At 36.4% G+C, this 25,507-nt stretch overlaps 1 protein-coding gene across 4 annotated transcripts in view; it reads left to right on the top strand.

Moving 5' to 3' along the window:
• The first annotated feature begins 302 nt into the window (after window positions 1-302).
• The window catches only part of LOC131439446 (myosin light chain kinase, smooth muscle-like), a 60,770-nt gene continuing 35,565 nt past the window's right edge, over window positions 303-25,507 (top strand). Inside the window, exons 1-2 of one of the 4 annotated variants that reach the window (XM_058610447.1) lie at window positions 303-1,123; window positions 13,862-13,894. In XM_058610447.1, the coding sequence (XP_058466430.1) occupies window positions 1,090-1,123; window positions 13,862-13,894 (67 nt within the window). In that variant the 5' untranslated portion in view covers window positions 303-1,089. Of the gene's footprint in view, window positions 1,124-2,590; window positions 2,695-13,861; window positions 13,895-25,507 lie in introns of those variants that run through there. The other 3 variants (XM_058610448.1, XM_058610446.1, XR_009231130.1) reach the window with 3 other exon arrangements.

Here is a 25,507-nt window from a genome sequence, read left to right as displayed (position 1 = left end):
TTCAACGCCGACTGAATTAAATTATACTGACACCCAGTGAGAATCGATTACATCACAGAAATCGGTATTAGATTAGAGTTAGAACTAATAATTTTAATTAATTACAATTCGTTCTGCTAGCCAGCTACACGTGTACGATCTCATCTTTCGCGGGAACCTTACAGCTTCTCTGAAATCGTTTTCGTACATAAAACAGAGCGGCCAACATAAAAAATATCTCCCCCATTCTCATGCGGTCATAATTTTACTCAATTTTCTCTTCATTTCATTTCGAAAAATTCCATTTTCTGTGCCACTCTCGATCACACCACTTTTGCGCGTTTTCCGCGACGGACACGTTTTCACGCGACTCGTCGTTTTGTTTTGGTTTATTTGATCTGGGTTGGGGTTTTTGGCAACTACTGACTTTCGTTTTTCTTTTCGGAGTATTCAAGATCACAGTGAAACCGTATCGAGTTGTGGATTTCTATTTTATTTTTGAGTGCGTGCGTCGTCGATGCGAAGCCTACCGTCAATCCGCATTTGTATTGATTGTAATCACAGAAAAATCTACGGATATCGACTGTGGCGCTTGATTTAGAGAAATCAATAAATGGGAAATCGTATTCAGCCGGAAATCGAATCGAAGCGTGAAATAATCGTACAAATCACTATACCGCGCAGAAATATCGTCGGTAATTCATAGCTACAGCTGAACGAGTCATAAATCTTGACCAAGAAGGAAACCTCAACGGAGGTCGTTAAGCAGTGTGAAGACAAGGAAAGTTGCAGAACTGCAGTTCTGTGAAATTTAATACATTTTTGTGTACCAAGAATTTTCGCGTCACCCAGCGTGTGTGTGCCAGTGTAAAAAACGATTGTGTTTGTGCAGGGTCGGGAAAATTTATGACTCCAATGATCAGACTAACAACAGAAGAAAGGAAAATTGAAATGAGAAAATAGCTTTGACCTCGTCAAGAGGTGCTGAAAAGTGAGACGTGACCTCTGGGTGACTGGGAATCATATCTTTCATCCATCGTAGCGGTGAAAAAAAGTTGAAACGAGTACCGATCCATCGGAAACTGCAGAGGAGAAACACTATAAATCAAGATGATTAAGGTCGACGAAAACTATCCCGCTCAAGGTGAGGCTTAGTCGTTTTTTTTTTCTTTCTGCTATGAGTCGTACAAATCATTTGATTAAATCTTGCCCAACCACCGGTTTTCATTGTGAATATAACTGATTAACTTTGAACGGTGTCTCCACGATTTTTGGTGCTTTTATTGGACAGTGCTTGAATGTGGCAACAAGCTACATGCGTCTCCATTGAATACTGTAACAATGGAATTGGAAATAGTTGACATCATTAACATTAATCGAAAAGTCGTGTATTAGCTACTTTGCCGGATTTTAGCTCTTTACTAGCAAGGTGCTCAAATAATCTCACTGGCGTGACAAATTTGTTGGTTTGGTCAAGTCACATGTCACACATCATGATTTAGTAGAAAAGTTGAATAGAATGACCAGAAAATATGTAGCCATGGGGTAATTATTTACTTTGAGAAAGGCACTTGTAAAGTCCTATGCACACGATACGATTAAATTCAAAATACCGCACGATGATCGGGCAAGTCCAAACAATTCACGAATGGCTTCACGTGGAGGCGTATTCAAAACGGGAAAACGGTTTCACTTAATCTGTTTATATACGACTATACATACTGAGAACAGTGTGGAATTTCGCTTCGCTGCTCAAAGAAAGGAAATGGATATGAAAATCTATCTTTATCTTCATGTTTTGATGAATGAAATGAGTGTGGGCCAGCAAGCCGAGAAGTAGAAATTAAATAGAAAGACCCATGATTTTGTCGCCGCTAGGACTAAAGTAACTATTTTTTTACAGCAATGTTTTGACGATCTCAAAAATTGTTATTTCCATGATAATATACATTTCGATATGGGATCTCTGAGTATGACGACGAAGATTTCTTAGAAAAAATTTAACTCATGACATTTCTGTATTATTAGAAAAACATGTCCTGTTTAATCGATTGACTGTGAGAAGCGAAAGATATGAAATTTGTCAGAGGATAGGTGGAATAAATAGGCATTCTAGTTCAAATGAGCTATAAACTTAGAACGGAAGAAGCTAGATTGGACGGGTTCATATAGCATGATCAGAAAGAAGAAATGAATTCTTCTCTCGCCTTCTATTTGTGGAAGTGATCGAGTACAAAAGTATAGTTTTTCACGACACTGTGCAACTGACGCAGGCTAGTTCATAGTTTCTAAACTATTTATTTGTTAATATAATAAAAACAGATACGGATCGATCCAACTCGCAACTTTATTTGGTTATCAATCTATTGAAACAGCCGGCAGGATAGTTCGCGACGAAATCTGGACGCCCTCAAATACGTATAACTGTGGAAACACTGCGTGAAATGTTTCGCAGACTAATGAACATATGTTCATTGTGTAAATTTTTGATGATACTACAAGCATTTAAATCGAAAATGGCATCGAAAGAAGAGTAATTGTGAAAAGCAAATGTGTGTGGTCGCAATGAAAACCCGTATCTATCAGTAAGAAAACTAGCTAAAAACCTGGTTTTCCTGTAAGCACTGTCCATGGTGCGGAACAAAAACGAATCTCAGGAATCACCGGAAAGACGCGAAGGTGAAGCATATATTACAGAGGAAACCAGATCTCTCGGTACGTACTGTGGCTAGAAAAAAAAAAATGTCTCCAAACTTCGTGCATACTTTCAAAGACCGACAAGGTATGAAGTCGTTCAAGGTGAAAACTATACCGAACCGTAATGATAAACGGAATGTGACGGCTAAAACCCGGGCGTGCAAGTTGTATTGCGAATATTTGATGAAGTTTTCCTGTTTTATAATGAACAATGAAACTTATATACCATCGTGCAATGGAACGACTCATTGGAGTATTTCTGGACGAAGAAAAAGGCCAGTTTTTCACGAAATATTAGGTTTGACTAGCAATATGCAACTGTGGTCGAGCATGATAAAGCTTCATCACTGGCGGAACGGTTAACAAGGAAATATATCGTGAAGAATGCCTCAAGAAGCAATTGTTACCATTCCTACGCAGCCATGATGATTTCTCGCAATTGTGGTGTGAATTGACACCTTGTCACTGCGCCAAAGATGTCTTGGAATGGAATTAGGTACCAAAAGAGGTGTATCCACCTAACTGCCCAGAGTAGTGACCTAACGAGCGATATTGGGCTGTCTTGAAGAGATAGCTTTCTCAATATAAACAAGTTACAACTACAGAAAAAATTCGTAAATCTCGGACAAAAGCAGCTGAATCGGTTGCAGAGAAGTCTGCACAGACCCTAATGGCTGGAGCCAACTCAAAAGTTTGTAATTTCTTCATGTAGCCTAATTGAGTGATTGTAATTCATTTTAAGCTGACTAATAACGCACAGTTCAATAAATAAAAAAATGATCTTGAATTGAACTAACAGCAAACTTTTTTTTGTTTCAATTATAGAAGTTTTAACCTTAAGGTCATTCGCCTCTTCGGACCAGAAAAAATTTCTGACCCTATGTTCGGGGTTGGCAATCGAACACAGGTGGGCTGCGTGAAAGGCATCGACTAACCCATCACACTATACCCGCCTCCTAACAGCAAACTTATTTTATTTCAAATTTAATCTGTCCAGATTTTGTCGCGAACAAGCCTCATCGAGATAAATGGAAATGATAAATGACACACTTAGACGCACAAAAATGGTCGCTAACAATTTTGATAAACTTGTTATCTGCTGCTTCTCCTGCTAGCCTCTACAAAGGTGTAAGCCAGTGGTTTCCAAACTTTTGTCTTGAATACGACTTAAAACAGACACTAACTGTATATGGTTAGAAACCGTATATATTTTTAATTGACTTATTAGACGGAGACACATGGATACACATCCATTGCCGGTACCATGATTAGGAAATCATGAAAATCATGGATCATTACTTCTCATCAGACTATGCCTATTACTGATGATTTTGTGAGCAAATCCCATAAACATTTGCATGATTCAAATCATTTTGCTCATAATATCATTAATAATAGGTATGATCTCACGGTAAAACACATGGTACCGGCAATGGATTGTTATCCGTGCATTTGTGCAAGCTGCTTAAGACGGCTAATTTATTCGTTCAATTCATAACCAAACTGCTCCTATAATAGATACATATTATCGTATATAACGAAATTGTCCATTCTTTGCTACAGTTCAAAATCTTTGGCATGATGATAACACTTCACCTAACTGATTCCAATTATAAATCATTTTATACAAAAAACCTGTTTTAATCAGCCTAGTGGTGTAATGATGCCTTTCTCATGTATAATATTGTGGTATTCTATTCAAAAATTTTATCTTCGATTTTTGAAAGAAACCAACGGATTGCTTGTGCATTAACTAGTATACACGGAAAGAAATCCGTTACTGCTGTTATGATTAGAAAATCATGAAACCAATCATGAAATCATGAGCAATAACTCTTCTCCCACGAAAATTAATCATGGTTCGAAAATGCGTTACTTGAAGAATGCATTTCTTTCAAAGCTCGTAACTCTAATTTTCTATCCGGATATCACTTTGAACCCCCTGTCTCAAGGTGATGTGATAGATTAATAGATTAATGGTAAAGCAAAAAGCAGACATTGAAAAGCAAGACCTACTGTAAATGTTTACTTGACCATGAAGCATGTTATTTAATAATCGTGTTGTTCTACGAACATAACATAAAAATAAACATAATGAACCGAAAATTGACATCATAAGAGACTAAGCACGGCTACACTTTTCATTTGACAAACATCAATGTTACATTTTGTTCGAATGTATTCTTACATATTTGATGTGATCGTTGTTGCTAGAATAATATTCCGAGAGCTAGCGTTCAATTCGATTATGAATTTGGAACACCATCTAACGAAAATCAGAAAAATATTTTGTTCAACCACTTTGATTAGTTTGTTTCATAGATATAACAACACAAGCTGTATTGATGCATTTAAATATTATGAATAAGACGATTTTTTTTGCAAGAATTCGGCATAGAGTTTCTTTTTAAGAGGCTTAATTCACTCGTGTTTTCTCATACAGTTCGTTTAAGTGTTTAAATTCTGAAACACAAAATCAAAACTGAAGTAATGAACGCAAGTAAACACGTTATCTCATGAGTCGTCGCATTTCAAAAACAGAGTATTTTCATTTTAAAAGAAGTTCGTCGGGCTTTTCACTGAATTTATATTGCAAAAATGACCATCGTTGCACACACACATCACACATAACCCCTGAATTTATGTTGCAAAAATTACCATCGTATCAGAAACACGCCTGAAGTTATACCCAACAACATCAAGTGCGTTACGTTTAAATTTCATCGAAATCAGTCCGAATGGATCATGATCCGAGAAATTTTAATCATGGTGTATTATCATAACATGAAAATATATTATTTTCCCCAAATCATGACTCGTTTTGCTCATTCCTAGAATCGGAATTCTACCCGTATAACATACAGAATTAAACAGTGCTTTGCTCGCGTAGGTCATCCTTAAGAAAACGAAGTGGGTTCACTATTACATGCACTTCCGGCACCGGAACCTGAGAACCAGTGTAATCGAAGTCGGTTCATATGACCACCAACTAACATGACGTACAAACTCTACTAGTACTCAGGAACCGGAAGTCGGAATTTTTAAACCTATCAGTCTATAATTCCGGAACCGAAGGTCGTATCCGGATGAAATTTGTAAAACGTTTCATTTGAACCTATGCTTGTAAAAACTGGATGAGCGGTCTCTGAAAAAATCGATTACACGTTTTTTGTTCATTTAGTACATTTTATCCCGTAACTCCCGAACCGGAAGTAGAATACAGTTGAAATTCAATAGCAATCCTTGGGACTATAAGGCCTTTAATTCGAATCTTAGTAGAAAAAAATCGTTTGAGCGGTCTCTGAGAAAATCGAGTGCACTTTTTCTTCAGTTTTTTGCACATTTTACCCCATTACACCCGAGCCAAAAGATCGATCTGGATAAAATTCAATAATAACAGGCTATGACCCCAAGAGACTTTTCATTCGAATCTAAGATTATGAAAGCCGTTTCTAAGAAATTGGCGTGATTTCCGATCGCTTTTTTCGATACTTCCGGAATCTGCAACGAAGATCCGGTATACCCAAAACCAATGTATTAGGTCGTCAACTAACCAAATCTGTCCAACTCAAGAAGTATACGGCTATTCGAATGTGTTTGATTGAATTTTGCGTGTCATGTATAAAAACACGTTCCTGAAAATGAAATTTTCATACCCATCAGTCTGTATTTCCGGAACCGGAAGTCGTATTCGGATGAAATTTGATAGGATTATATGGGCTCCTAAGACCTTTCATTGGAACCTACGCTTGTGAAAATTGGATGAACGGTCTCTGAGAAAAACGATTGCACGTTTGTTGATCATTTTGCAGATTTTAATCTGCAACTCCCGAACCGGAAGTCGGATTCAGATGAATTCAATAGCAACCTATGGGACTACAAGGCCTTTAATTTGAATCTTAGTTCAAGAAAATCGGTTGAGCGGTCTCTGAGAAAATCGAGTGCAATTTTTCTTCATTATTTTGCACATTTTATCCCATTACTCCCGAACCGGAAGTCCGCTCTGGGTACAATTCAATAGCACCCACTTTTCATTTGAATCTACGTTTGTGAAAATCGGTCCAGCGATCTCCGAGAAAATCGAGTGCACATTTTTTTTTGCATACACACACAAAAACATGTGGATATTCTTTCAGAACCCTATACAATTAGTATTTTCGAGACGAGTTTGACAAGCAAGTTATTGAAATTAATCTCATATTCATTCTGAACGTTTCGGCACCAGAAATTTGATTCCGCACACAAAATTTAATGGAACTTCTTTGTTGAATCATTTCACTCATTGTAAAAATCGCTGATTGCACTTTTAATACTTCAGAAAGACAGACGTATACTGAACACTAATGAATATTTTTAGGTGACGGTCATACCAACCTAGAAGAAAAATATTTCGACAAATATGGTTTCCGCGCGAAATATAATTCAAAAGTCTTACTAGTTTTTGCCCATTGTAGTAATAACCTCAAGTTTGCGACTAGAATGTACATTTTTGGTTTTAAGATGTCTTATTATTAAATTAACAGAATGAGTAGGCCAAATGACACCGACACTCCCCTATAGACCATAACAGCCTAAACCAAATTAACCTAGAGACTCGAGTGTAATAGTTATGTAATAGAACTATTAGTGACACTGAAAACGCAATCTGGTAAACAAGGGGTGTGAAAATACTCCTAAGATGTATGTATAAAATGTTTGCACATTTCACACAAGCACTGAAAATATTGGGCAAAATACGCCCATTTTTCACTATAGCGCTGTCAGTGTCTGGGTACATTCTCGGTTTTCTTGATTTATGATAACAGCCACCAACTAAAAAATAAATAATATCTCCATAAATCAAGTCAACCTAGATTTTTCATTGTGCTGAGAGTGAGACACTGATAGCGCTATTGGGAGAACTGAGTGAAACGCGCAGGTAACATACATCTTAAAAGCATTAAGACACCCATTTGTCATTGGGAGACGCTTTTTGTGCCGAGTACATTTCTATAACATTACCATTACACTCCGGCTTCTTACACATAAGCAAAGCATTTGAACTATTACAACGTGTAGAACACATGATATTCATTAAAATATATTCGATTCAGTGTTTACAAATGTAGTTCAATACATCACATCTAGAGAAAAAACACATCTAAGTTAAATAGGGCTGAAAAGTCACCACTTGTGGCTGAACACCCAATTTAAATCTTAATAATTTAATTTTACTTCATATTTCAAAAAAATATTTATTTAAAAAAAATCTAAGCTAAGTGGAAAATAATCTAGTCTTGCATCTTAGTGAATTTACACATAAAATCTTAAAACAAATCGCTTTGGTTATGTATTGAAATGAAAAAACATATTAAATTGAAGGATATTTACATATGGAATCAGGAATCAGAACAAATTGGCTCAAATGGCACGTTCCCCTTGATATTTGGAGATTTGTGCCTTGCCATCAATTTGTTTTTAGCATCATTTTCCCGATATATAAGAGGGAAGGATTGAAAGGAAATGGTAAGGGTTGGACTAGGAGGTTGGGAAAAATTGACGACACAAAAACACATAAAAGCAGAAGTAAATTCTGCACCCCTAAGGGATGCTGAACAATCTGCTGAGGATCACATTTAGTGGAAGCAGAAGGAAATTCTGAACCTCTACGAGGTCCCGAAAAGTCTGCTGTTAATAAAACCTCCAACCCCCGAGAGAATTTAGAGATCTTACAAAAGCAGAATGCAGAACGACTCGCAGTATGTACGAGCAGAAGTAAATTCGGTACCCCCCAAAGGATGCCAAACAATCTGCTAAACCCTATTTAAGGTGAATACAGAAGGGATTCATTCACTCCAGGAAGAACGATGAACCCTTCTGACTATAGCTCCTTATCACATTGGGTGAGAAACGAGAGAATATCCTTCAATTTTAGCTCCGCATACACAGACTCAACCATGTATGGAGAACCAAAAACCCGGATACGTAGCTGCGTCAATGCGGGACAGTTACATATCAGATGATAATGAAGTACCATAATCGCATTCACACAAATCACACGAATAATACTCAGCACGTTGAATAGTAGCCATGTGATAATTGAGTTTGCATTGTCCAGTCAGAGCTCTGACCAGAATACTGCAATGATACTTGGAGAAATGCAGTAGACACTTTGACATTTTCAGATTTAAATCTGGTAGAAATGCTTTTGTCTGAGCGCAAGTTTGCAAGCTGCGCCAGTAAGACGGTATGCACAAGATAATGCTTCTTGTTTTAGGAACACATGTAGTGGTTTAATACACAGTAGCGCCTCTAGAGCAGCATTAGGAGTTGTCGTGAATGCTCCTGTCATCGCCATTAGGACCATCCTTTGGAGATGATTTAGCTTCGACTGAACTGTCGCGACTTCTCCTTTCTGCCACCATACAAGACAACCATATGCTAAAATTGGTCTAACGATAGTTGTGTAGATCCAATGAATATATCTGGGTTTGAGTCCCCATGATTTTCTAAAAGCTCGTCTGCATTGGCCGAAAGCCATGCAAGCTCCTTCAATCCTGAAGTCAATGTGAGCAGACCAATTCAGTTTTGAGTCAAGAATAACCCCGACGTATTTAACTTGATCGACCACAGTGACCTCTGAACCAAAGAACTGCAACGGACGAGCTCCTGTAATTATCCTACGATGAGTGAAAAGCACCATTGATGTTTTGCCCGGATTTACAGATAATCCAACCTGACAACACCATTGTTCAACAGATCGCAGGGCTTGCTACATTAAATCAAAGAGAGTGTTAATGCTTATACCGGTCATCAATATATGATAATCGTCGGCAAAACCATAAGTCGGAAATCCAAGGTTATTAAGTTTCCTTAACAAACTATCAGCGACTAGGTTCCATAAAAGTGGGGATAGTACACCACCTTGAGGACACCCACAGACACTCAGCTTTCTAATCTCTGGCCTGCCGAAGCGATGATCAAAGAAGTTGATTGCTAAGCATTGCGTGTATCCAGTAAGGGAAAAACCCAAGATATTCCGTTCACGACTGCAATGTTTAACCTCCTGCAGCCATTCAGCCATCGGTACGGAAATACACCTTGACTTAGGAGTTCCTATTTTTGTGGCCTTTTACGACATGGAACAGGAAACCAGTGGATCAATTCTTGGTAAAAAATAATTCCGCCGGATGCCACACGGCTTACCTGTTTGGTGGACTTATACCATCGGTACAGGTGGACCGTAGCGTTATTCTTAGCCAGTTGGGAAACCGCTACCGACACTACACGGCTATCTAGGCTGCTCAGAGAGGGAAAGTTGACATTGATGGTCACATGATATTCATTAAAATATATTCGATTCAGTGTTTACAAATGTAGTTCAATACATCACATCTAGAGAAAAAACACATCTAAGTTAAATAGGGCTGAAAAGTCACCACTTGTGGCTGAACACCCAATTTAAATCTTAATAATTTAATTTTACTTCATATTTCAAAAAAATATTTATTTAAAAAAAATCTAAGCTAAGTGGAAAATAATCTAGTCTTGCATCTTAGTGAATTTACACATAAAATCTTAAAACAAATCGCTTTGGTTATGTATTGAAATGAAAAAACATATTAAATTGAAGGATATTTACATATGAATCGATCGTGCAAATTTTTATCCGTGTAGTTTATTTGCATTATAGCTTTCACCCCAACAATGTACTAAGTTTCGAAATCGAATAATTCAACCTAAAATAACTTCACTCATCAATTTTTTTACAATGCATTTTCTATGAATATGACATCCAATAATATTTTTAATTGATAAAATACCCATCCAAATCAACACTCGTTATACTATTCAATTCTAGCCATTTTCAACTTCTACATGTTCCGCGCAAAGTGACAGTGATGACATCATGCCCAAGGATTCATTTGATATTATTGTTATTATTATGAATATTATCTTTATTGACTGACGGCAAGGTACTATTATTGAAATAATAAATAAACAAAACATAACCACCACTCGTGGTACCTCGATGGCGTGAACTGATGAAGAAACGACTGCAATTAAGAGGAGAAATTGTGTCGCCGATATTCGAAATAAAACAAACTGCCTTTTGGAATGGATTTTGGCCATAAACAACATTTTACGATACCCAATGAAATGCATCTGAGTCGTTTGAATTCATGCATGGTTCCTCGAACAATTTTCTTGACCAAAAAAAACCGCTTTTTGGAATCAAAATTTATTATTGGCCTGGTGTTCTCCTAGTCAGCATCAACATTTGCTTGTTTATTTTGACACCACGTGCTTCAGTTCTGGTGTCTACTTTGTCATCTTTGGGCGTGTCAAATAAATTAATAACGGAACGCTTGGTTAGTCATACTTCCAGAGGTGGCTTGGCGTTTTTTTCTTTTTGCTTCAAAATTAAGTTATTTATTCGCTTGATCATAACCACGAATCGGTAGTAGCAGCAAAATCGATACAGCTGTCTAAGATTTGATGAGATCATTACGAAAATATAAAACACGAGCAAATGTCTAATTTTCGAATGATTGATGATATCGAAAGTATGAAATGACCTAAAAGTACCTTGGACACTTTGCGACGAATTTCCAAATGTCGAAGGTTACAACACTCTTTCCGATCACAAGTCAGATTTCAAGGTGATTGAATAAGCTTGATTCTCAATTTTACATGGACAATTGAGCTGGGTGTTTTTAAGTTGTTATCAAAGAAAACTCTTCGGTGCAGTTTGTAGATATAAAAAAACGGTTCCAAAGACAGTACTGTTCAGAGAAACCGTACGTGAGTTATAAGTTATTTCGTATCATCAAGCAACCGAATCGAGTGGCCTGGCAGGAGCCTGGACACGGGAAGATGTCAAGTTTGTTTTGCCCAATTACTTCAACCAGTAACTGATAATCTGACAAGGAATACATTTTAATTCATCGGAGTCAAACTGAAGGCTCTATCGATGTGATGATTCCTGAATTCTGATAGCTCTTTTCAGAAAGAATTTGGGCATTTGCCAGAACCTTATCCTAGTTTGAGAAACTCTGGTAAGGTTCGTTAAGCAATCAATGAAATTCACAAACAATCCGATTCAAAAATGCATCTGCTCCCGACGAGATTCAATTTTTTATCGCAGGCGACGGGTTTCGCTAGTATCTTCCCGTCGGATCGAAATGATTGAATGGAGGAAATTATCTATGGTAAGGGCTCCCTATTTCATCTCATTTGTAAGGACGTTACCTTAAAAACCTGATTCAGCCACCAAAATCACTACGATTTTTTTCATATTTCTGCTTAATTCGCCTTGCTCTACATTGGGTATTGATTCACATTCCTTGGAAGTTAAAATAATAATTAAAAAATCAGCTAAAAACACTTCTGATATGTTCACTACTGTGCTCCTAATTTCATCTCAAAGGTTTTATATTCATCCTCTCGTTGGTCCCTTATTCATCCCATAAATTAGCAAAGGCGACAGCAATCAAAGCCAAAATATTGCACTATTACACTCTCTGGTTCAAAATGTCAGAATTTTTGTTAAAACGGGCCTAATGCCAACTATGACATAACACACGATATTTAAAAAAACAGTTAGGAATCATTTCGACGCTTAAAATTTTTTGGATCGTTTTTATTACCTTTCGTTTCAAATTTAAAATTTTACTCTGCAGTTAATTTGGAGAACTTAAAAAAAACAAAAAAAGAATTGTTACTATTTAGGCATTAGCCCTTCTTAAAACAAAATGCAGAATCAGAGATGCCATTCAGACAGATTTATCTGTATTGTATAGATTTTTGCGTTCGCGTTCGTTAAATCAGATTACAGATTTTCTAAATTTAATACAGATTATAAAGGTTCACAAAAAGTGAGAAGTAAAACGTTAGACTTTTCTCTCTGAGTATCTATTAGTATTTGATTGCAGTACTTCTTTAAAAGTTTATTAATCAACGGAAAATCACATTTTAAAATGGAAATCTTTTGTGCAAAGGTTTGATGATGAACACTGATAAACATTTATATTTAAATTTAAAACCAATTTGAATTTGATTTGAATTTGATTCATTTTATTAGTGAAAACAGATAGAGCAGATACATATTTTCTATGAAAATATCTGGCATCTCTGTGCACAGCCGATGAAACACACACATTTAACAGTGTTATGGTGACGTACCTATAGCGGAAATAAACCAGTGCTATTAGATTTGCCACAATGGTTATTTGATTAATGATGTAAGAATCCGAACAGTTTTATTTATATATAAATATCAATGATATAATTAAACTAATGTCACGGATACCAAAAAATACTTGTTGATGATATTAAATTAAGATAAGAAGAAAAAATAATTTTGTTTATTTAACATTATAAGAAAACTTGGCAATCTTGCGATATGAAATGAGATGAAAACAAAGCGCAATCAAGTGAATTAAGTGCAATTTTTTTAATCTCATATTTTTCATTACTTTTATTGCTTATCAGGTAATTTCAGAAGTCTTTAATCGTTGAATAAACAAGTGGAAAGTGAACATTAATAACTATGAAGTCATCCAACATTGAATAGTTGTGTAATTATGTGAAATAGTGATCATGATTTGAGACGAAATATACAGATACATGATGAATTGTAAAACTTCAAATGAAAGTGGTTCCTAAATCAAAGAGTGAGTTTTTTTTAAATGGATAAAAGCGATCGTTGAAGGGTTTTAAACTATTTTTTTCAATTGGAAAGTGTGGCAAAACCTAGAATGAATGTTTTAAAACGTTCCACAGTTCAGGTACGTTTAAATATATGATTAATGTTCAAAGTTATGAGGTGAAGGAAAATTGGAAATTGGAGCTGAGATGAAATGAGGAGCCCTTACCCTATCTAGAGCGGAATAATGGCTCGAATGCATGAATTCATTGGAAATGAACATTTAAGAGCGTAGACTTTATAAAGCATTTGCCTGTATTCGATTGTCTTGACTCAAATAATAAAAAGCTCAGTTACTCAGTTTTGAGAGAAAACTGACCCAATTTTTCAAATAGTGGCACACCTCATCAAAAGAATGAGTACATTTTTTTACGGTTCGACACATCAGTGCATTATAAATTTATGTTGAATTACTTATGCCATCTCTTGGTTCAACATAAATCGCATAGCAGACGTTAAGTAAATTCTATTTGAATTTTTAACTTATTTTGGTTTTAGGTGCCTTCACTGACGTCTTATACGGAAGCAGAGGTACGGCATTACGGCTGGTGGCGAGGTGGCATTAGCAATTCAACATAAACTGCTAATGCAATGCAGAGTCGAAGACCAATCGTCATGAGCACTTAGCCTTAGGGTTGGCGGCTCACTACATAGGGCGCAGGTCCTCCAAGCCGCTTGTCGTATGTCCGAGTTTCGACCTGGAAGAATTCCTAGTGTCAGAATGATCGCAGTACTAGGCATGCAATGATTGTGTACGCGAAGTCTGTTGAAACAGAAAGTCCAAATTCTACGAAAGGAATGTAATGCAAGACCTTTGCTTTTTTGCTAAAGTTGCGTAATCCAACAAAAATATGAGTACTTTGAATCTCATGTCTGCATATCTCAAGAACGGTTACTTCTAGGAGATAGTTCATAATGAGCAAATTAATTACACTTGACAGATAGAAGAATATTTTATTGTTTGAATAACAATTTTGCTTAAAAAATTTGAGAAGATATGAGATGCCCAGAGACATGGTGTAAAATGTTTCAGCTGAAACTTCTTTGTTTTGAGAAGCGCACTAAAAAAACTAACACCAAATACTTCTTGAAAAATTACAAAAAAATAGAGACGCCATTTTTTAATTTAAAATTTTCAAGTAATTTTCCAATTCCTGCGTAATATTTTAAAGTGCCCTTTCTTATGCACAATTTTTTACAATACAACTCCACCAAAACCTGAACACTTTAATCTACATTTCAAAATATCTCAAGAACGGTTACGTGGAGGGGAAAGATCATTTTGAGCAAATTTTTTTTGTTTCAACTATAGAGGTTTTAAACCTAAAGTCATTTGCCTCTTCGGGACAGAAAAGTTTTATGACCCTATGTACGGGGTTGGAGATCGAACCCAGGTGGGCTGCGTGAAAGGCATAGACTAACCCATCACGCCACACACGTTCCCAGTAAATTTATTGCTTTTGATCTGTAAATGCAGGTTCTAGTGTTCCAATGTATATATTTTTTATCATAAACTTCACTATTTTTACCTGGAGCTGTTAGCGGAATACACTGTATATTCAATAGTTGCACTATTTATGTACCATTTAATTCCACTGTCACGTTATTACACTTTCACAAAGTCACTATACTTTAATGAAGCATAACAAACGTTACAATACAGATACGCGTATTTCGGAATGTTATTTACATCCTTCTTCAGTGTATCGGTTTTATGAGTTTGTTTGAAAGAATGCTGTAATGCTGCTCCTTTTATACGAAATGTCTTATTGTCAGCGGGTAAAAACGGGAAGAAACAGGTAGTAACAGACGGGTAGGACGGTAGTTTGATTGTCAGCGGAGGGCAACAAACTGAAGAAGTGGGATATTAAGAGATTAAGTATTACCTAAATCTATTTGTATCTTATGTGTCGGTAATAGCTTGATTAGCCAGGAGGGCTTATTTCCTTGGTCACGATTCAATAAAGAAATGGAGTTATTTTTGAAGATTTCTTAACTTTCAGCTGTGTCTAATTTCCATGGGTTGGAAATTTGTCTTATGATTTTTATGTCGTTGGTAGTGAGTTCATGATCTTCAGAAAAGGCATGTTCAGCTACTTTTGACTTGAAATGATGTGGTAGTCCTTTCTCTAATTCTTTAGATGCTTTCGCTATTTCAGCGACGTGCTCTTTGAAACGGATGTCTAGAGTTCTCTTTGTTTGTCCAATATATATTTTATCACAATGAGAACACGAGATTTTGTATACCCCAGATTTTTTCAAATTATCCGCAGGATCTTTTGTAGAACCTAGTAAATTTTTCAGTTCATGCTGCTAGGTACTAAATCCAAACCAAATTTATTTAGTTTTGATTTAAAAGGATGTGCAATGTTTGGATTGAAGTCCACCGATATTCTTTTTAAATTTTCCGATGGGATAGGCAGAGTTGTAAGTGATTGTTTTTTCAACAATCTTAATTTTTTGTCGAGGATTATTTGGATTGAACGCTCCGGATATCCATCGAGTTTTCCAATTTCGAAAATAAAGTTTTTCTACTTTATTGCAGCATCTCTCTTAAGGGGTAAGGTCAGCATTCTGTGAATCATATGGTGGAAAGCTGGCATTTTGTGTTGATGGGAATGATTAGAAGTATTTGGTATGACGCGATCTGTTGTCTTTCTTTTTTTTTCGTTGTTGATAAATCATTGCGTTTGATGATACAGAATACCTTATGATCAAAAAAGAACCGGAATTTTATTAAAAAACGTCTCTATGGTCTCAAAACGCGTTCCCCGCTATGGCAATTTGAGTCTGGGGAAGAGGAAAAAGTCACACGGGGCCATATCTGGAGAGTACGGTGCTTGGTTGATGTTTTTGGTTCAGTTTTTGGCCAAAAACTGCGACACAACCAACGCTGTGTGAGCCGGCGAGCCAGCCGAGAAGCGACGCGTTTCAAACCCAAAACATCAATTAAAGTGTGTTCGACTGATCCATAAGAGATGCCCAACAACACAACAATCTCTCTAATCGGTACAGAACGATTTTGCAACACGATTTGCTTCGCCGATTCAATGTTTTCTTCAGTAACAGATGTTGTTGGGCGGCCAGGGATCTCATCATGATCCAAGCTTGTACGACCACCTTTGAAGCGTTTATACCACTCGTATGCCTGTGTTTTTCCTAGACACGATTCACCAAAGGCCTTTTCTAACATTTTCAACGTTTCGGAACACTTAAATCCATTTGCAACACAAAATTTGATGCACGCACGTTGTTCTAAGTTTTCATCCATTATAAAAATTGCCACACGAAAATTTTTCAACTTCTTTGTATAGACGTCAAACAAAAACTAATCGTACGATATGCGTCAAAATTTGACAGAATGTGTATAAAAGTATTGCCAACGTTGAGAGAATAAAAGTTTACCGATTGGACAAGCGCGGGAATTTTAAAATGAAAATTCCGGTTCTTTTTTGATCATAAGGTATATCATCAACGTATCTCCACCAGCGATTAGGTGATAATCCCTGGTTTTTCAAAAGTTCTTCAAGATTTACCATAAACAATTCGCATAAAAACGGGGAGAGCGGATTACCTGTTGGTGCCTATTGTTTATAAACTTGAAATTTTACGAATGTTTTTAGATTAGCTGGCACAAAAACAATTTCACTATATTTTCGTTTCGTCTTATACTCGTCAGTGCAGAGCAATTCAAATTGAACCCTTGCTTGTTGGACGAACCAGAAGGACAAATTGACCGTTTTAGATTTGTCCCGAATCAGAAGTTTCAAATAGAGCTTGTAGTGATCTCTCATCTTTCTTGCGTTCACAGTGCTGCATTTCTTCGCTTATGATCCGCAGCAAGCTCATCACTGGGTCGTCTGGGTCTCCCTTATCGATTTTACCAAACTGGACACGATAGAATTGACAATTCCCAACTGTTTCAAGGTTCACCAAGCCTGTATTTTCCACACATCGTTTTGTTGAAGGGCTTCTTGCTTGGAAGCCATCTCGATAACCACTTGACAGATTGTAACGGAATTAAGCTCATGTACACGTTACACTCTAAACTAATTTTTCCCTAAATTTCATTACTTTTTACCCATCCAATAAATAATGCCATACACATAAAAAAGTTTTTCATTTTTTTTCGAGTGCAGTTCTTATAAACGGAAAATAAACAAATCAATAACGATTGATGATTTATTTTAGTTTTGTTTAGTTATTTTAAAAACGTAGAGTTGTTTTTTTTTAAATGTAGTCTTGTTAAGACGTCTCAAACATGCAGGGTAGTTGAATATAATACGAGAATAAGATAAGAAAAAGCTATGGAGTCGAGTCCGGTCTCAATGGTAATTTTTAGGCAATCTGTTTTTCTTGTTTGATACCTAATAGTGATTGATTTTCCAATTCAATTTATACGTGGATTCCTGTATTTGCGATTTTAAAAATATGATAATACATTACGTAGTAATTGATTAGGTTCAATAATAATACCCGTTACCGGTTTTGATACTTTGATCAAATCAGGCATTATTGCGCATCAGATAACCAAAATACTTCACGGGCTACTTTCGTAAAACTTACTGATTCCCTTCTCGGAACCGAAGAAAAGGAAACTCACGTTTAGGAATTTCATCACTACTAGATTAACAAACGTCACATAAGCAGCTGCTTCAAAAAGATATCTCGTTTTCGACAGCTATGCCAAATTAAAGTAAACTAATCGTATATGCCAACGGCGACTGAATGAATTTTGTTGTTCGGTACTGGTTCGTTAAAAACAGATGTAGCTCTGGTATAGGGATCTTTCTCTTTTTTTTTTGTTTTGGCAATATACCAATGTTCCTAGAGCGTATAAACGAACATCTCATGCTTCACTAGAAAAAAATCCCGTAGGAAATGAACTTCATTGAAGTGGTCGAACTCAGTATTAAACCACATGCAGGGTGTAGAAAAATAAAAGAAAAAATGGATAAGTACCAACTTTTTCAAGTCTCGCAAAAAACTGTCTCGGTTTTTCAATGAACTTGATTCTGAAATTTCGTTACGAATTTTAAGTCTGACTGTTGTGAAAAACTGTCCGCTTCTGTCTTTGTCTCATAAACGTCATCATCACCACCAAGCCCGGCAACGCTGACGCCAAATGGCATGCTCGAAAGCCGCTGTACAATATTCTCACCACCTGCAGCACCGAACATTGCACTAATGACTAATCGACTACGCCTCACCCCGATGTCTAAACGGCTTCAATTAGTCATAGTGTAACGACGTCGTGGAAGAAGTCCGCTGCTCTTCTAGCGCTCGAAAGAATTACTAAAATGTATAATTAATTGAACGAGTATTACCGGAAAATAGTTTGGCAGCAACCAAGGAGCAAGGTTGAATGACTTTAGTCATTGATGCTAATGATTCGAACATAATTACGATCTACTCTCAAATCTTCCGTAGTGTATGGAATAAACGGTAGACTATAAATTAACTAATTTTCCTTATTTATTTGAAACTATTTCATTAGCATAAATGAGTTCGATTATATGTATAATTTTTAAAAAAGTTTCTACGTAACTAGACTAAAACTAAAACTAAACATTTGGTCATTCCCTGGCACATCAAAACGAACATTTTGTTCGTATCCACTGAGTGTCCCGAAGCAGAACGAGCAAATAAAAATAACAATAAAGAATAAAAATAAGTAAAACCAAAAATTTTGCAATTTGTTGTTGTTTTGTATAGACTCGACCAAACCTCGTCAGATCATCAGCCAACACGATGTCGGAGTTCCCTCGAACTTGACAGTCAGATGTTTTAAATATGTGACTGCCGTCTCTAGGAAAAGGCCCCGCCAAACTAATCGAGTCGAAACGGGCCAAAGATCGCGGTTTTCAAATAATGTTGGCAACCTCTAGCATTCTTTTCGCTACTATTTTGGCGTCACCCGAGCGTCGCGTTTTTTTTTTGTGCCCAGAGGCGAAATCGGTGTAAAACGTATATAGATTCTGTGAGGAGCCGCTAAATCATGTGACTATAGTCCGTTTTTGTTTCGAATTGAAAGATAGAGTCAACACTTCTTTCGCTATATTAACAATTTGTTGTTTAACTTTATTGTATTGTATGGTATGTTTCCTTATTTACTCTCAGTTATTATTATCATTATTATATATCTGTTTATTTAGTCCCGGTTTTATTAGAGTTTATCCCGGCCTAGCCTCGGATTTTCATCTTTTGACTAGCTTAGAACAGTCGAACTAGTGAGCATTCTCATTCTACTGATATATCAGCACATATAAACATTTGTTGACACCACCTTTCACCTTAAGGTAGCGCCATGATGAAATGTTATTTTTACTGAAAAAAATTCAACTACCGAGGTTTGAACAGCTGAGATCGGTAATCCAATTTAAGAATGTGTTAAATGCAAATAATTGTTCGGTGCAAAATAGTATACGTATCAGGAATCAGAACAAATTGACTCATTGAATTAATCCTGAAGGATAATAGAAGCATTGAGAAGAATTGTGTAGTTGATGGAGGTGGGAAAACAGTACAAAACAAACAGAATCGAATCGTTCTGTACCCCACTTTCAAACGGATGCTGAACGATCTGCAGGTGTTAAAATGCACATTCAATAAAAGTTCCAATCCCCGAAAGAATTTAAAGATTTTATAAAGGCCAGTACCCGTGCTGGCCAGGTCTGAACGTAGATCGACTAAGGACTGGGAAGGGATGTCAGTCCAACATTAGTTGTTACTTGAGGCCGTATATACTACTGCGCACTAAACTCTCAGACTTCATGAGTGAATGTTTCAACAATATCCGATACTGCAATCTAGGGAAGTTTGGATTCACAATCGTGTAACGAATAAAAACTTCACTAATTTTTTTCTAAGCGGAATTGCCTGCTACAAAATAAACGTGAATAATAGTGAATAGCATTTAGACAAAATAGTTGACTCATTGTAGTGACATGTTCTATAAATCCTATCAAATCATTTTAAATCATCAAACAAAGGTTAACAGACAGCGCGTCTTGATTGTTTATTATTTTCACTATATTATTTACCGCGAAAAATGATTAATTGGTTATATCGGTTGATCTGGGCAGCCTGCTATCGAGAAAAAAATAATAATTTATCAAACAAACAATCATTATCCTACTATTTATTCAATATACCGATCTATGTTATCTCTGTTAATAACATTGTTATATTAACGGATCTTTGCAATAGTTGATTTTTATCATTCAATATATATTTATATTTTCTTCAAAGCTAGCCGTAAATTTATAAGAATCATATTGTCGAAAAATGATGAGAAAATATTTTTAAAAGAAAACTGTTTGTTGAATGAAAAGTAATCAGATGTGAAACGTTGAAAAAACTGAAGGAAAAAAGAAACTACTACAATTGTCGCCTTTTACAACATGGAAGCCAGTGAATCTGTTTTTGGTTAAGATTTTTTCCGCCGAATTCCACACATCTGTGTACTGTCCGGAGAAAGATAATAGGTACTATCAATCTTCTAGCCCCTCAGAAGTCAATTCAGTACTCCATAGAGATGCCAAACAATCTGCTAAAACCTTTTTAGGTCAAAACAACAAGGGTTCATTAACTCCAGGAAGATCGATGAACCCCTTTGACTGAAAATCCTCACCCCATTGGGTAAGGAAACGATATAATAACTCATAGGATCGTAGCTTTTGAGGTACAGTATCTACAGAAAAGTTGCTTAGAATGATAGACGCCATCTTTTGACAAATTTTATTTATGTTATTAATCTCCCTAATAGTGAGATAAAAATATTATTTTAGCTCAGGGCCAACCTAAGGGCTAAGTTACTTCGACAAAGTTGTGCAGAAAGTTATTTCAAACAAATTTGCTGAAGGTACTATTTCCGTAACTTGTGTGTAATTCATGATATAATGTATTTTCTGAAAAGGGTGTCCAAAAACCAATTTTTGTAAGAAAACATATATATTTTCAATTTATATGAATTTTTCATATTATACAAAGTTGTTCATCTTTAAAAACTACACAACTTTCTCGAACGTACTATGCTGCTATCATTTCAATTCAATGAAATAGAGCAATTTTTTATGTTATTTTAAATAAAATTCTAACTTGTCTATTATCACTGCAGTGGAACAATTCTTAGTTAAAATAATTCCACCGGATGACACACGGCTTACCAGTTTGGTGGACTTATACCGCCGGGACGGGTTATACCGTAGTTGGGAACCGCAATCGACAGTACACGGCTATCTAGGCTGCTCCGAAAGAAAAGTTTACATTGAAAGTTAATTTCCACAGCCATTTTGTTTCATATCGATTCTCATAAATAAATATTAAATGCAATTAATTGCTCGGTGCAAAATAATATACATATATTGTGGGTTTAAAATGGTTCGAATGAAGTGTTTTAGCCTGTACCCCCCTTTTACACACGTAAAACGAACTTACGTTTTGTTGATCTGTGTACTATGAAAATGGATTACTTTTTTTTATTGTCTCATATACAGTTAGTTCACTATTTGATGTCGTTATGTAATTTTGGCTTAAAAACAAACAAAGTTATCGTTATATGACAACAATTTTATATTTAAACTACGAATCGGATTCTCTTTGCGAATAAAATTAGATTCATTAGGTTTTTTTATTCGGACGTTATAAACGAACTCGGGTTCATCATTGATCGTTCAGTAGGCCCAGTAGGATCGTCAGACAGGCGTAACTAAACGGCCATGGGACAATCCAAGGGTCAAAACTTCTTAACCTAACGTCGAACTTAATCATATTAACATCCTCGAAACGTTTGAGTTTTTCCCATAAAAATCATAAGTTTAAGAAAAATGAAAGCAAATTACCGCTTAAAACTTCTTTAAGTTGAACAACACTTCTTGCAAAACAGTACAACAATAAAAATAAATGAGTTAAAATTATAATCCAATGATCCATTAAGAACTCAAACGCAGATAAATGTCAATCTCAATTCATGAGATAAAATATTTTTTCTAAGAATTTTTGCAAAGATCAATCCAGCCACTTATAAGATATCGATGCGAATTATGTTCGGAGTCCTCCTGGACCACCACACGGAGAAGCCCGCGATTACAAAACGACTGAAATATAAGTTAATTTTCTGAATTGGATCGGTTAAAGTTTGATAAAAGTATACTATTATCTAAACCGTCATGTTTGTTTCATTATGCCGGCTCCTTGGCAATGACATACATACAATTCAAGAGAAAACATTCAAACGAAAATGAAACGCTAACAATGGGCAATGGCACACTCCTAGCAGTAACATATATTCATAAAGCAAGCAAACCTAGAGACCTCACTATACGGAAACACTAAATCAGTGATTCAGTGAATCATGGTGAAGTCTAACCAACACCCTATGGTTTTGTGGAATGTGCAGATAACTTCATTCTTAAAATTTTGGAGTTCTTTCACATCATTTTTCGCACTCGATTTATATGCTTTTCACGTTGTATTAAAAAAACCAATATTCGATATAAATCTCTAGAATGAAAAATCAAAGTCTAAAAATAAAGCGCACATTGGGGAGGAAACTAAAAACGTTAGCATTTGGCTTCACTTTTGTCACCACACTAAAGGCCTTAGTCACCGTCGCATCAGTTGTCAATCCCCTCACTCACAATGAGATATTACAAAGTCATGTAAGTCAGCTGACAATCTGACGTCTATGAGTATCGATTTTCTTTACAAAAGATCAGTATGTACACACTCTAATGTCGTTTTCGCTTGATGCCAAACCTAACCCACTGTCCACCCTAACTGCTGTCAAACCGTTTGTTTCAACATTGTAGAACTGGAAATCGAGTAAGTTTCGAATTTGATTTTTATATCAGGTTTGTTCAGATTCCCGTTGCTAAGTGTGAAACCAACACAGTTTCGTTCAAAGTGTTTGTTTGATGAAACCACCCTGGGTCAGTTAGAATAAAGCGAAAACGACATAAAAAAATGGAAAATTACACATGACGTAAATCAAAGCAGGCCGTATTTTTGGAAATGATGACTTGATATCACATCTATATGTCTACTTTGATGTCTAATTCGGATGAATTAGCTGGAAAATAGCTGACATGGCAAATTTTTATCTCTTTTAGGTTGTAATTTTAGATCGATTGCGATTACATAAAAATAGTACATCTATTGAGATGTACAGATTTACTTGATTTTTTGTGCTGTGTCTGCCTAGGGAAATTCCAAGAAATTTTTTTTTATTCTTAATCGATGTAATCTCGTTCAATTACACATTAAAAATAAAATAATATTACGATTGTTTGATCTATTTGATTGAGAATAAACAGTAATAGCTGGGACTGATCTTTGTAGTTTTGGAGTTATATACAGCTCAAAAGAGTCTTGTTATTTTACATCTTATAATGCACAAAATTAGAATTACATAGCTTTTTAGAATTTTCCCTACACAAAAATCTCAGAATTGCGGAAGCAAATAATGTCCTCATGGTAATAACCAAATCATATATATAATAGGGCTGAAAAGTCACCACTTGTGGCTGAACACCCAATTTAAATCTTAATAATTTAATTTTAACTCATATTCCAATAAATAGTTATTAAAAAAAAAATTACATAGCTTGAATTCGAATGAAACAACAAATGAAAGATCGATAGTAACAGCGCGACTTGAACCAAGAAGCATTAGGTCACAAAGCACATTGTTGGGATCTTTCGGAATTCTCGTTAGCCAAGTCGATTTTGATGACTGTAGCTTCAAAGCTGTAATGCGAGTATATTCAGTTTAAACAAGTTTGATTACAAATTTAACTTACATTTAATATTCCTACTAGGTTCACCTGACCCAACAAATAAGAAATTCGATTAAAACAATTCGTGTGTTTAACAATCTAATATGTGATTTTCTATCACTTGTGTGCGATAAGGGTCATGATCGTTTACAATGAATAAAGTGAAAAAGGGAACCGGTAGTTGGAAGTGATATCAGATCTATGGCATAAGCAGGCAGTTGGGAGTGATGTCAGATCTACGATACAGTGACGTCGTTGGCCCCTACATCCCCCGACCCATAATTCTGTTCCGCAGTGGAACAGGCATTATCATCTTTGTTGACTTCTAATACGGCAATCTTCGTAGCTGGTCTGCGTATAACTCCCGAGGCGATCTTCACCAAAGCTTGGCGAACTTGACCATCTTTGCTTCTAACAACCGAAAGAACGCGTCCACGTATCCACCCATTTCGGACAGTCTCGTCTACGACTACGACCAAATCGCCTGGCTCCAGTGGTTTAGTATTATCAAACCACTTCGTGCGCTTAGTGATGGTAGGGAGGTATTCCTTCACCCAACGGTGCCAGAACTGATCCACCAAATGTCTAGCGAGCTTCCAGTTAGTCTTCAGCGCTTCCTTTGGTTCGATAGTATTTTGCTGCTTTTGAATCACCCCGCTTGAGCTTGACAGCAGAAAATGATTCGGAGTAAGAGCTTCCTGGTCATCCGCGTCAAGAGGAACAAATGTCAGCGGCCTGGAGTTAACTATTCCTTCAGCCTCAACCAATATTGTAGCAAGAGTTTCCTCGTTTGGATGTTTCGTTGTACACATAGTCGCGAATGCCGTTTTGACTGAGCGAACGAGTCTCTCCCACGATCCACCCATGTGTGGGGTTGATGGGGGATTGAAGAACCACTTTGTATTGATATTGGTAAACAGCTCGGCTAGTGTCTGGTTCATCACCTGAAACTGTTCCTGAAGTTCGCGACTAGCGCCTATAAAATTAGTGCCATTGTCACTGTATATTTCCAGGGGGGATCCACGACGGACAAGGAAGCGCCGTATAGCCATCTTGCAAGACTCTGTGGACAAAGAGTGCACAACTTCCAGATGAATGGCGCGGACCGTCAAGCACGTGAATAACGCTATCCACCGTTTCACTAGACTTCTACCGACCTTAACAGCTATTGGTCCAAAATAGTCTAAGCCGACGAATGAGAATGGACGAGTATACGGACTCAATCTAGCACTCAGTAAAGGAGCCATCTTCGGCGGCAACGGTTTTGCCTTTTTGACTTTGCATTGCATACAAGACTTGGATACTCGCCGGACAAGAGCTCGTAGTTGGGGAATTCTGAACCTTTGCTTAATTTCGTTTACGACGG

Source organism: Malaya genurostris, chromosome 3, assembly GCF_030247185.1.
Source record: "Malaya genurostris strain Urasoe2022 chromosome 3, Malgen_1.1, whole genome shotgun sequence".
NCBI classification, from domain to species: Eukaryota; Metazoa; Arthropoda; class Insecta; order Diptera; family Culicidae; genus Malaya; species Malaya genurostris.
The sequence above is the reverse complement of the archived record's forward strand: the minus strand, read 5'-3'. Positions and strand labels throughout refer to the sequence as shown.